General features: G+C 42.5%; 1 protein-coding gene across 1 annotated transcript in view; it reads left to right on the forward strand.

Annotated features, from left to right (window-relative positions):
- TTBK1 (tau tubulin kinase 1) overlaps positions 1-14,097 on the forward strand; it is an 89,604-nt gene that overhangs the window by 45,198 nt on the left and 30,309 nt on the right. Inside the window, exons 8-12 of the mRNA XM_010004995.1 lie at positions 800-892; positions 1,612-1,737; positions 7,492-7,646; positions 8,595-8,814; positions 12,500-12,675. Of these exons, the coding sequence (XP_010003297.1) occupies positions 800-892; positions 1,612-1,737; positions 7,492-7,646; positions 8,595-8,814; positions 12,500-12,675 (770 nt within the window). The remainder of the gene's footprint in view (positions 1-799; positions 893-1,611; positions 1,738-7,491; positions 7,647-8,594; positions 8,815-12,499; positions 12,676-14,097) is intronic.

Below are 14,097 nucleotides of genomic sequence, written 5' to 3' on the forward strand. Positions count from 1 at the left end.
AGCATAATGGGGGGAGGGCAGTTGAATGCCATCACAAGTTTATCTTGTTTTCTGGGAGACACTGAGAAACCTGAGGTATAATTTTTGAAAGAGCTGAGTAGTGCCAGCTGTAGCTGACATCAGCTGCAGGTACATTTAGACACAAAATTTGCTATATAGTGCATGCTATTCTGAGAAATCATGTTCTAGACATTGGATATTGGGCACCAAAAATGACTTACTGTACTTTGACAGTTTCAGCCTTAATCCCCATGTTTGAAGTTTCTATTTGCTAGGCTAGGAGAAGAGCACTATGTGGAAATGTTATAAATCTGTAAATGGTTGTGGTGCTTTATGATGAACGTTTTGCAAAAGCCCTTGAATAGATAATGTCTTGTGAAAAGAGTTTGAATGATATTTAACTTAAAAACAATAATAAAAAATGCTTTCTGCACACAGGTTTGTTTTTGTTTTGTTTTGTTTTTTTCTTAATCTAGTTTATTTCACATGCCATTAATAAATATTCCACTCCTGTTTACTCAGTGAGGGAGAGCCTCGTGCTTTGTTGTATAGAAAAAAACACTCTCCTAATATATGCACAAAAAAGAAAACAAACAAGGTTATTAAGTTGAATGTATTGACATTGCCAAGTTTAATAAACTCTTGACTTTGCATCTTTAGTCTTTAATCTGGCTTCTTTAATCATAGAATGGGAAGTCTGACTTCTCTTGCTGCTTTTTAAAATGAGGTAGCTCATCTGGAGAGCAACCCTGAGCATCATGGAACTTTACTCCTCAGTCTTCCTCTCTCTTCTCTCCAGGAGATGGGTAGACATGATGATCTGTGGTCCCTCTTTTACATGTTGGTGGAGTTTGCAGTTGGTCAGCTTCCATGGCGCAAGATCAAAGATAAGGTAGGAAAGCTTGTGTCTGTGCTTAAGATAGGGAGCTACATTGGTTTTTTTATTATGACTCTTATTATTCCTCCTGCAGCTCAGTGCGGCTTTTTGCTGAAGTAAAGCCAGAGCCTGCTTTTCATCAGATCTTGCTGCAAGATGCTAACCTGCTCTGGTGTGCTCTGACGCACAGTGGGAATGGAGCTTGCCTTATTTGGAGTAGCTAGACATTTTCTTATGCACAGAGTTAATCCTAGTTGATGGAGTGACTTTGACTTGTGAAAGTCAAGTGACTTTGTTCTTGCAAAGCAAACAACAGAAATGGGAAGACTGAACTGTCCTTTTGTCAAATAAGCAGAGCTTTTAGAAAGGCGGGAGGATAAGGCTTTGCCATGCCAAGCAAGCCAAATGGGAATTGCAACTGGAAAGTTACACAGAACAAAGCAGACTGTTCATGTTGTCTTGGAAATACTTTGTGCTAAAAAATAAAAGCCACGGAAAGAAATATGGCACCGTTTGCAGAGGCTCTGCTAAAGAGACTCCCCTTTGACCTTTGCCTGCAGGGATCAACCTTGCTTTGCTAGTGACACCAAACAGGAGCAATGTGTAGAGATAGTGCTGGGTCTAAGAGGCTGTGTTCCAGGAATGATAAGACTAGATGGTATGCAAGGAATGTTAAGACTATATGAATATGAAGCAGTAGAACTTGACTCTCAGATATTTTCTTTTTTCTTCAGGAGCAGGTTGGCATGATAAAAGAAAAATATGAACACCGAATGCTGCTGAAACACATGCCTTCAGAGTTCCACCTTTTTCTGGATCACATTGCAAGCCTAGACTACTTCACCAAGCCAGACTATCAGGTAGGACCCTTTCTTTGTTACCAGTCTGATGCATGGCACTCTGTCATTTTGATTTTCTAACATTTCCATGCAAATGTTGTATCTGGACCAGAAGAAAAAGGTTGGACTGTACAGTTCTTCAACATCTCCAAAGTTTTTTCTTCTCCTTCCATTCCCTGCCTAAAATAATCTTGTACTCCAGACCAAAAAGCTCTTCCCAAGCAACAGAGTACTTTTGGCTTTCATTAAAACGCAGAAGTTTTGGGATACTCCAAATGTGACAGAATTTTAGCACACCTTACCAAAGTCTACAAAGAGTCTATGCTGACAGCTCAGCAATGGACACCTAACCCTTTTATTTTCTTGCAGACTCATATGGGTCTTAGATACTATTATCTTTTTCTTTAGTATTAATCTTAACATTTTTTCCTCACATTTACTGTCTGCTATCAGTATATATTTGATCAGTTACAGTAGCTCAACTAACAGAAGATAACAGAGGCAACATGATTCCTTGTCTCTTTTTTATCACAGTGGTTTTCTCTGTGCATTAAAGCCAGAGTGATGAAAACATTTTATTAGCAGATCTGTGCAATCTTACATTAATGCCTCCTCCTGTTGATAGTGGATCAGATGAGTGGGAAAATGGTAGGAGGATGTTCCAGCAAACTATCTCCAACATTGCTTTGTGTCTTAGCCACGTACGTGTTGCAGCGTAGCAAGCACAATTTTTTTAAAAGACAAAAAGAAAGCAAATACTTTCTGGATAGAACAGTGAAAAAACATTTGCCACTAAGATGGCAAATGGGGGTGGACTGAGGAGTTGCTGAGAAAACTGGATTTATGCAGCCTGGAGAAGTCAAGTCAAAGAGGAGATCTGATTGCTGTCTTCCCTATCCTCAAGGATGGTTGTGGGGAGAACAGAGGCAGATTTTTCTCAGGGGCAGTAAGGGAAATTATGACTAAATCTAGGAGGAATAAAATCAGAATGAGGATTCTTAAGTACAGAAACAGGTACCTAGAGAAACTGTGGGACAGCTCTCTGTGCAGCTCTAGAGGCCTCATCACAGGAAAGACACAGACCTGTTGGAGAGGGTCCAGAGAAGGGCCACAAGGATGATCAAAGGGCAGGAGCACCTCTGCTATGGAGACAGGCTGAGAGAGTTGGGGCTGTTCAGCCTGGAGAAGAGAAGACTCCAAAGAGACCTTATAGCTCCTTCCAGTACTTGAAGGGGCTCCAGGAAAGCTGGGGAGGGGCTTTTCATCAGAGAAGATAGTGATAGGACAAGGGGTAATGGTTTTAAACTGAAAGCAGGGAGGTTTAGATTAGACATCAGGAAGAAATTTTTCACCATGAGAATAGTAAGGCACTGGAGCGTGTTGCCCAGGGAGGCTGTAGAAGCCCCCTCCCTGGAGGTGTGTAAGGCCAGGTTGAATAAGGCTTTGTGCAGCCTGGTCTAGTGGTAGGGTTCCCTGCTCATAGCAGGGAGGTTAAACCTGATGATCTTTAAGGTCCCTTCCAGCCTAACCATTCTGTGATTCTATGATTCTATAATATTAAACAAGACTGGCCCCAGTCCTGAGCCCAGGGGAACATCAATTGTGACCGGCTGCCAACTGGATTTAACTCCATTCAATACAACTCTCTGGGCTTGGCCATCCAACCAGTATTTTGCCCAGTGAAGAGTGCACCTGTCTATGCCATGTGCCACCAGCTTCTGTAGGAGAACGCTGTGGGAGACAGTGTCAAAGGCTTTACTAAAGTCCAGGTAGACAACAACCACAGCCTTTCCCTCATCCATTAGGTGGGTCACCTGATCATAGAAGGAGATCAGGTTGGTCCAGCAGGACATGTCTTTCATGAACCCATGCTGGCTGGGTCTGATCCTATGGCTGTCCTGCACCTGCCATGTGAGTGCACTCAAGATGAGTCTTTCCATAATCTTCCCTGGTACCAAGGTCAGGCTGACAGGCCTGTAGTTCCTTAGTTCCTCCTTCCAGCCCTTCTTGTAGATGAATGTCACACTGGCAAGCCTCTCATCATCTGGGAACTCCCCTGTTATCCAGGACTGCTGATAAACGATGAAGAGCAGCTTGGCAAGCTCCTGCAGCAGCTCCCTCAGTACTCTCGAGTGAATCCCATCTGGCCCCATAGACTTGTGAGTTTTCAGGTGGTGTAACGAGACATTAATGGCTTCCTCCTGGGTTGTGGGGGTTTATTCTGCTCTCTGTTCCTGTCTTCCAGCTCAGGAGGCTGAATACATTGAAGGTCACTGACTCTTTTTGTTGTTAATACAGTTGTAAAAACTGTCTCTTCCAACCGTGGCCAGACTGAGCTCTTGCTGGGGTTTTGCCTTTCTCATTTTTTAATCTGTATGACCTAACAAGATCCCTGTACTCTTCTTGAGTTGCCTACCCCTTCTTCCAGAAGATGGTAAACTCTCCTCTTTTTCCTGAGTCCCAGCAAAAGCTCCCTCTTCAGCCAGGCCGGTTGTCTTCCCCACTGCTTTGTCTTAGAGCACATGGGGACAGCCTGCTTCTGGGCCTTTAAGACTTCCTTCTTGAACAATGTCCAGCCTTCCTGGATCCCTTTGCCCTTCAGGACTGTCTCTCAACCAGTGTCCTAAACAGGCCAAAGTCTGCCCTCCAGAAATCCACGGTAGTGATTTTCCTGGCCCACTTCCTCACTTCACCAAGAACAGAGAGCTCATTTCATGGCTGCTAAGCCCAAGACGGCCTCCGACCACCACATCTCCCACCAGTCCTTCTCTGTTTGTAAACAGCAGGTCTAACAAGGTACCTCCCTGGTAGGCTCACCTACCATCTGTGTCAGGAAGTTATCTTCCACACACTCAGGGAACCTCCTAGAATGCTTCCTCTGCCGTGTGGTGTTTCCAGCAGATGTCTGGTATGTTGAAGTCCCCCACCAGAACAAGGGCTGGTGACTGTGGGACTTCTGCCAGCTGCTTGTAGAATGCATCATCTGCCTCTTCATCCTGGTTGGGTGGTCTGTAACATACTCCCAAGAGGATATCTGCCTATTTGGCCTTCCCCCTCATCCTTACCCATAAGCACTCGACCTTATCATCACAATCAGTGAGCTCTGTACAGTTTGAAACACTCCCTGTTGTGTAGAGCCACCCTACTGCCTCTTCTTCCTTGCCTATCCCTTCTGAGGAGCTCAGAGCCATCCATTGCAGCATTCCAGTCATGACAGTCATCCCACCATGTTTCTGTGATGGCAACTAAGTCATAGCTGTCCTGCTACACAATGGCTTCCAGCTCCTTCTCTCTGTTGCCCATGCTGTGTGCATTGGTGTAGATGCACTTGGGCTGGGTTATGGATTTCACCACCAACACTGACATTCCACCTGTAGGCTCATCTCCAGTGAGCCTGGTTTTATTCCCTTCCCCTTTTGAACCTAGTTTAAAACCCTCTCAATAAGCCCTGCCAACTCGCGAGCTAGAATCCTTTTCTTCCTTTGAGACAGCTTCATTCTGTCACCAGCAGGCCCAGTGCCATGCAAACCTCCTTGTGATCAAAAAAACCCAAAGCTCTGCTGGTGGCACCAGCCTCTGAGACAGTCAGGTGTGTTTTCTTGTTTCTTTCAGTATTCTTCTCTGCCACTGAAGCCATTGAGGAGAACACTACCTGTGTTCCTGATCCTTCAACCAGTTGCCCCAGTGCCCGGAAGTCCCTTTAGATCACTTTTGGACTTGCCTTTGCAACCTCATCACTGACAACCTGCATAACTGTCCTGGTTTGAGCCAGGATAAAGCCAATTTTTCTTTTTACTGATTTTTTTTTTCCTTCAGTAAGCTTTCTTGTAACTAGCAACAGTGTGTTCTGTTCGGCTTTATCCTGGCTCAAACCAGGACAATAACCAATGGCTGCAGCAGACCAGGGAGTTCCTCAGTGTATAAATACTGTGTATAGTTTCATTCCTGCATCTCAAAAAAAGATATCATGAAACCACAGAAGTTGTAGGGAAGGGTATCAGAGAGGCTGGAGATAGGTTCACTTCCAGATGCAGAAATACGTAGACTAGGAAAGTACACTCTAAATAAAAGAGAGGACTGACATGTTCAAAACATCTTTAAAATCAAAGGTGGAGTGGCAGGCAGTTAATGGAGGATGATTGATTGCTTCTTCTTCTGGTATGCAAATGAAGAACTGCCAAATTATATTGGTAGGTCACAGGTTTCATGAGCAAAAAGATAGTTCACATAATTGGTGCATTCTTTGCCATGAGATAGGTGTAGTCCAAAAGCTTATGTTTTCGATAAGTAATTAGGCAAATTCATGATAAAACATCCATGTAAGGTTACTGAGTACCAGAGATGCATTTAGTAAAAGCAAGACTGTGATTCTTTCTTTACTCACATTGAGTTTTGAGCAAGGAATTCCCTGCCTACAGCAGCAGCACAGGTCCTGTTTCCATCAGAGGTGAAAGGGGGCATCATGACACAAGGCTTACAAGCAGAAACATAATCCCATCATGTCAAACTGTCACAACAGTAACATCACAGTAATCATCGCATTGATGATCTTAAAGGTCTTTTCCAGCCTTGGTGATTCTGTGATACTGTGATCCCTTTCAAATCAAAGAAGCTGCTACCACTGCTATGTCTCATCCATTCTGTGGAGAGGTGTTTCCTGTTCCTTGGTCTGACCCACAGTCAACTCTGGGAATTCTTTTCAGCAAGTACAGTGCCACTGCAGGAGTGGAGCACCTAATTCTAGGATTCTAGTTCTCAAAAAGGAGGAAAAAAGATAACTCAAGTAAAAGCTGCAGCTAGCCATTTTACTGCAGTTTGGTGGGAGGTAGTAGGACATGACAGGCTCTCCTGGCCTTCTGGTCATGCTGAGAAATACAACTGGAGTATAATTGCAAACAATAAGGAGGCTTGTTCATGATAAATTTTATTCATAACTTAGTACTAATTCTATGCCATAAGACAGATATATTTGAAACTATATTATCTCTCTATATAGAGATTTTAGGCTGAATCCTCTCAGTTCTGCATTATTTAGTTGAATAATTTTATTAGAAATGCAGGACCTCACATACAGCTGTGTTGGCCAATAGCATCCAGTTTCCCTTTGACAGCAGCACATCAGATGTCCCTGGGTGCTGCACTGATCCATGGAGCACTGTTGCCAGTAGTTTAATTCCCTCCTGAAGGGTATCTGTTCTTAGAAAGCAACAAATGTGAATCATGTCAGCATGAGCATTTGTACCTGCCATCTTACAAAGAAAATAGTATCATCCCTTTTCAGTTTTATTTTCTTCTGCAGCCAAATGTGGCAGGTCACAGTGGGCATAAGCATATCATAGGGTCCCTGACCAAGCTGTAGGTGAGCCAGACACTGTAACCAGTCTGGATCCTAGGGCTGTGTTTTTCTGTTGTGGTCTGGCAGCCCTTGGACTCTATAAATCAAGTGTACTGTTCCATGTATGTCTAATCTACAGGAAAGCTCAAGTTAAGGCTTTAGAGTTAGAGTAATAAGCCAACTACAAGATTTCTTCAGATCATTGTCAACACATTGCATGCATTTCTTCTGTACATTTAAAGCCATTTCAGTTACCAAGCCAAAACCAACTTGACAAACAGCTGACACAAGTTTGTGACATTTGCTTTCATTTCTTCGTACCTTTTGTAGGCAAGATGGAGATTATAAGCCCCACTTGGTCCTCATGCCTGTACTTGAGATTTTTTGTGAGAGCCACCCTGAGCTACTTAACATAAATTGTTGTTGTAAACTTATTCCAGCTAATCATGTCCGTCTTCGAGAACAGTATGAAAGAAAGAGGCATCACTGAAAATGAAGCCTTTGACTGGGAGAAGGCTGGTACAGATATCTTGTTGTCCACTAGCACCTCTACTCCACCACAGCAAAACACCAGGCAAACAGCAGCCATGTTTGGGTGAGTATTGCAGCTGTGTCAGTCAGATTGTGAACATCCTCAGCAACAAGCTCAGTAACCAGTTCATTTTTGAAAGATTTCAAGGCCAGTATGATCCTGGGTAGTTGGAGCTGCATGGCAGCCATCACGCAATTTGAGTTTATAATGTATCTAAGGTGTTGGAATCCAGTTTCAGACCTTTGCTGTCCAGAAGACACATTTTCTGTGCGATGGGGATGAGTGTGCGGGTTGGAGTCACATTAAGGGATGTCTAGAGACCTTTGGCCAGGATTGATTGAGTCCATATGTTTGTATATTTTGTACATTATATGGCACACATGGCTGGAGCTTCTGCGAGAGTGCTGCTGTGGAGTGGGTTTGTGACTGACAGTGAGCTGAGCAGCAGAGTGCATGTGCTGGTCATGGCTCAAACACAGCTCCTCAACCTTTACAGGGTGTTTGATGTGCTGGTGCAAAGGTACACAGAGCTTGGTGCTCAGAGATCAAAATTAGTCCAACCAGAAGTTGATCAGGCTTAGTTCACTGGTGTGTTCTGGTGGTTTCAAAGGGGCTGACACTCAGGGATAACAGTAATCCTTAGTAATGTTATAGAAGATAAAAGCTTAATATTAATACAAAATAAAAGCTCTAAGGCCTATTAAGCCTCATTTGCTCAAGCAAAGAGAGGAAGTTTCTTCTAAGCTGAATATTGTGTAATGGCACTTCTGAAGAAGTTTGCAGGCTGCATATCAAGGGTCCCAAGATGCTTTCACTGATCCATCCCACTGTCTTTGTGAGTGTATGTTAGGTGGAATCCTCCTGTTCTGTTTCAGGTTGTCATATGTGGGATAATGCTAGACTGCCTGTTTTTTCAACCCCGTAATACCCTAAAAGCTGCAAAGGAATTTCTGTGGAGCATTGTGATAAGCCTCCTTTTTTAAGTGCTAATAATTCTTGCCTCTTCCATAGGGTGGTTAATGTCACTCCAGTACCTGGGGACTTGCTTCGTGAGAACACTGAGGATGTCCTACAGGGTGAACATCTGAGTGATCAAGAGAATGCTCCTCCTGTACTGTCAGGTCGGCCAGCTGAGGGCCTTGGCCAGACTCCAAACACAGCCTTCAATGAGCCTGAAGTTTGGGAGGAGACAGATGTGAATCGCAACAAACTCAGGATCAGCATCAGCAAAGTAAAGAACATTTCTTTGTCTCCTGTGGCTGTTGGATTTAGGGTAATGGATTCATAGACTGCTAGAAGTCACCCAGATCCCCATAGTGCAGCCTAAAAAGCACTGTGGAATTTCCCAGTGGAAATGGGAAGTTACAAATAGGTTTTTTTCGCAGAGTAAAAGCCATTGGGATTAATTTGGATCTTCTTGCAAAATACATGCAGGGTGGCCAATAATGCTAGAGTGAATCTTTCGTACAACATTGTGTCATTATTTAGTATCCTGACACTTGAAGCAGTGGAATTCTGCCAATGCTTTGGAAATTATAAACCAAGCTTTTATTGTGTCCTAACTTCTCGGGTAAATTGATTTCATCAGAAATGTCTTCATAAGCCATATGTTTTTCTACATCTTCAATCATCAGTATTTTTTCTCTTCCATTTTTTTAACTTTCCTTACTGAGGGTAGCACAATCTATAAAGAACATCTAAGGATAGTTTCACCACTGTGAAGAGTGAGAGAAACTGTCACTTAATATTTTCATATTTCTGCATTCCAATATCATATCAGAATTTTTAGCTCGTATAAAGTGTATACTTCAACTGCTTTTACACATAATACCTAAGCTGTTTCTCAGTCCTTTCTTGTGAATGTTAACTGATTTCTTGGAGAAATCCCCATTGAATGATAATTCCATAGTCAATGTCAAATAGTCAAATTCTATCAGTTAGTTTATTTATTAGATCAACTTATATATTGTAAGTAAATTAGTAATTGTTGTGCTGATCTCAATTTGTATTTAAAAATCAGAATGTCACATGGCATGACATCAGATATGGAATCTGTTAGGTTAGCAGAGAAACCTTCATCAGACAGACTTAAAATATTATCAGTGCATATTAGATTCACATCACAAACCTATCTTTAATATACATTTGTGGACTACCATGTTAAATCTAGCAGTCTTCTGGTTCTGACCAGAATTCACTTCAGTCTCTACTGCCGCAGTTAGTCCTTCTTTCAGCCCTGTAGACGTCTCCACTATTCTTAGTCTTGCTAGGTGGCATTATTAATGGACAAGAAATAATCTCATCCAACTTGCTTAAAATTCTCCAATGCAAATAATTTGCATCAATGTGTTATCTGTATGGAACATTACCAATGGCATTTCCCAATACTGAGGGGGAAAATCACTTCTTTGTATCTTGATGGCAAACTGTGTGCATTCCCAGGAGTTCTGATATGAAGGCACATGAAATAAGAAAAGCCTGATAGAGTAGGACAGTTCTGTGTCCACAGAATAAAAAAATTTTTAAAAAAAAGAGTATCACAGAAAAATCCCAGTAACTCCTATATGTTTTTCTGTTCCTTTGAACAACAAGGTGTCTTGATGCTCTTCAGTCAGAATGAGATGTCCACAAGGGAGTCCCAAATGTCCTTTCTGCATGCTAGTTGTACATCATGTCTTAGGTACCCAGCTCTGCCATTTGCAAGCCCTGTCATAACAGCAGCCAGAGGCAGGAAAGGTTTCTATAAGGTCCACAGCATCACCAGGTGACTCTCCTGCTGAGCGATATACTATTTCTTGCCTGTCTTGTGGCAAAGGAGCTTAGGGAGTTAGTCAGCATGACAATGAGCACTTCAGTTCTGACAAGCTCTGTAGCTACACAGCAGTCTGTGAAATAGAGCCCAGGGCATCATACTCTGCACAGATAAATAAGCCTGTCTTTTCTCTCTGTGAGGGTTGTTATCTTTAGTTTAGTCTGACTCTTGCCTGTTCTTTCACTTCTGCTAGGCTTATTATCTGTAGTCTGACTGTTTGCTGAGGGAGAATCAGGTTTTATTTAAGTCACAGTAGCCACATGGTGAAAAAAAAGGAGTCTGCAGATATGATATGTAAGGACATATCTTCACCTCTGCATCTCAGGCATCCATTGTGTCTTTCAGAACCACAAGGGCAGAGCTGGTGTGTAAAACACCCTTCTGCTCTTCACAGCTTCACCATCCTTCATCTTCCAGTCTTCTAGCACTAGAAGTGACTGTGACACTTCCTTTCTTGCTCTTTGTATTTAGGTGGTGAGTAGATCTTGCCATGTTTTCTCTAAGGTCATCCTTATTTCTCTGTTCACTCAGTTCTCCTTCTGTCCCACTTCTCCCATTTCTGTGCTAAGGACAGTTTCTTTGCTTACTGTCACTGACCTTTCTAAATCTTCCTTCTGGTTCTCCTTCCTCCACTGGATCAGAGTTCTCGTTTGCTTTTTCAGAAGCCTCTTCCTTCACTCCCACACCCTCCCCAATTCTTTGCTCTTGGATCTTACCAGGTTGCCTGTTATCCTACAGTTACATCTGCACTTTGCTCTTTTCACAAACGCATTTGACCTTCATTTGTCACTAACCTTCTCCTGGCCTGAATGTATTACAGATTAAATCATTGTTATCTATTCTCCTTTTCCTGTAATGCCCACAAGTTCTTCTCCACTCTCAGTAGCTGCAAAGGATCCTTAGTTATGCATTCCAAACCCAACCTGGATGGTTTAGATCTGCTAATTTAGGGACACTGAGTGACTTGCCATATACACAGTAAATGCACAAAGGCAACTGCCTTGATCAGCAGCATTTTACTGGTAAGTCAGCTTACATTCAGGGCATCTGGGATTAACAGAGGACAAGTGAATGTAGGGCACGCTGCAGAGAAGGGTAAGCACTCTCCATACTAAGAAGTTGCACTGGCACCTCAGTGCACATTCCTACACAGAGGCAGTGTGTAGCAGCTGATGTTGCATGGCTGGCAGCACAACTGGGTTGAATGCAAATCCTAGACAGCTTATGTAGACCTTGGACCATTCTGCCTCTATGCTTTTGCCTAAGCAGGTCTCTTCCAAGGGGAAGAAGCACAGTGGAAGGCAGGAGGCAACTGTGTTATAGTCACCTACTTTTTCTCTTTTGCTGTTAAATTAAAAAAAAACAACCAAAACCACCCCACCAAAAATTCAAATTCATCAAGGACATATAAAAACAGGAAATATGTACTTGTAGAGTATGAACACTCAATGCTCACAAGTGTCCACAAGCATGTCAAGGTCCCTCCATGACCACAGGTCTGTGGAAAGCTCTTAGGTATGTTGTAGTTGAGTATATGTCTCATAGTGGACTATGTATGTATGAAAGTATATGACTCAAAGAGGACTTTGTTTAAAGAACCAGACTTAAAAACCCAAACAAAAAACAAACAAACAACAAACCATGAACAAACAACAACAACAACATAGAACACCTCACCAAATCAACCTGGGAATTAGGAGATGACTTAACCGTAGCAAGTTTAGAAGACATTTAAGTATGTACATTTCAATATAATGCACAGACAAATATTTGCAAACAAGGGCTTTTTTATGTCTTGGATAAGCAGTTGAGGTTTGTGTATGCAGTAGGTTAGTAGGATAACTTCTTTGGATCAGCTACAAAGGGTGACTGGAATGCAAAGATCTCCTTGTAAAGATGTTTAAATATTTGAATTGATACCTTGTTTTAATACTAGATAAGTGCCAGGGCATATGGGCCCTTGGATTCCTTCAAACATTGCTTGCATAAAATGTGAAAATGCAGCTGAAACTATATCCTGGAAGAAAGCACAGAGCAACAGTGGAGGATGGGAAATGAATGTCTTTGGTCAGTTTGTGAGGTTCTCTGTGTTTGCCCCCTGCAGACTCAGTGCATGGTGGAAGAGGAGCAGAGAAATGGTGTCTGCCCCAGTTCCCCTGTCCGAGTGCCTCCAGAGTCCCCTACTGCACAAGTGCGCTCCCTCAGATACCGCCGTGTCAACAGCCCTGAGTCAGAACGCCTCTCCACTGCTGATGGCAAAGCAGATCTTCATGAAAGAAGGTTTGCTCACCCTCTGTAGCCTCCTACTGCTTTTAGCAGTGTCTTGAAGACTCACTGTTGAGACCAACCTAATCATTAGATCGGCAGGCACTGGAAGTTCCTTTCTGGGTAGAAGTGTTCATGGGCTTTATGATCTTTCTGATGAGATATTCAGTGTCTGTTAATGAGGATAGTTAGTGGGAATGATTCTTATCCTGTCTCTGGATGAGAAGAACTCCACAGGTGGAAGGAAGGACATTTGTCAGAGGCAAGGCAGTGCATCAGATCAGAGGTAATGTAAACAGCTAGAAAGCTTTTGGCTGGCCTGAGGTGGGAGGGAAGAATGGATTTTGTTAGGATACATACAGGGATGCATGTATTCTGGAAGCTAGCTGCCAGATCCTGATCTGGTGGGTTTCATTATTTCATTATTTTTCATTACTAGTAATAACAATATTTGTTTCTCAGCATATAGCATTGCACTTGTTTACCTGTGAAAAGTACGTTACACCCTGATTGTGAGAATGACAGGAGTACCTTCTCTCAGATCCACAGCAAAGAAATAAACAGCAAACCAAGAATAATAAAAATACTGGAAAGAAGATCTTTAAAGTAGCATGTGCTGGAGAATGTGTTACAAGACGTAAGCCCTTGGTGCTGATAACCCACTTCACACACTTTGTTACTTTTGTCTTCCTCTTCCCTTTGAATGTCAGAGCATGGACTGTGGTTGCAGGACATACTGCTGAAATGGCCCCTCTAAAAGAGGCAGGGGAGAGACAGGCTGCCTTCTCAGAGAAAATCTGATAGACTTCAGCCAAGAGAAACAGTCACAAAAAGGTGGTAACTGAAAATAAGGGAGGATCAAAAAGAACTAGAGAGTTGATGAGCCCCTAATGCGGCCCCCAGTTTGTTAGACACTGCTTTATTCTGGGTGGCTGGAATGCTTCTCTGTAGGTCCGGAAAGATTATGCTACTATTAATAATTTAGGGTTTGAATAACAAATCTTGAGTTTTGCTACCTCCTCTTTTTCTTGCTCAGAAGAAAGGCTCTTTAAAATAGGGAGGTAAAAAAGCAATTTATAACAGTCTGCAACACTATTCCCATCTGTTCACTGAATGCTTTTAACTGCTTTCTGAATTTCTCCCACTTTTCCTTGCCTACTCAGCATCATGCTGACTGCTTGGCTGCAGAAGCTGCTGCTGTTTAGACTGTAAGCTAGTGAATATTATGCTACACTTTGTAAAAGGATACTTGCCATATTTATTTACTGTTCTCACAAAGTATTTTGGGGTCATCTGTGCACAATGGAATAAAAGATTCTTGCTGTCTTCAAAGAACTCCTGTGGCCACCTTAGAAGCCTCTAAGCTAAGTGGCCACTACAGAGTTACCACAGTGCAGCTTAAGAGGTTATTGGATCCCAACTTAGACACTTGGAGGT

Source organism: Chaetura pelagica, unplaced genomic scaffold (assembly GCF_000747805.2).
Source record: "Chaetura pelagica isolate M959 unplaced genomic scaffold, ChaPel_1.0 scaffold8, whole genome shotgun sequence".
Classification (NCBI taxonomy): domain Eukaryota; kingdom Metazoa; phylum Chordata; class Aves; order Apodiformes; family Apodidae; genus Chaetura; species Chaetura pelagica.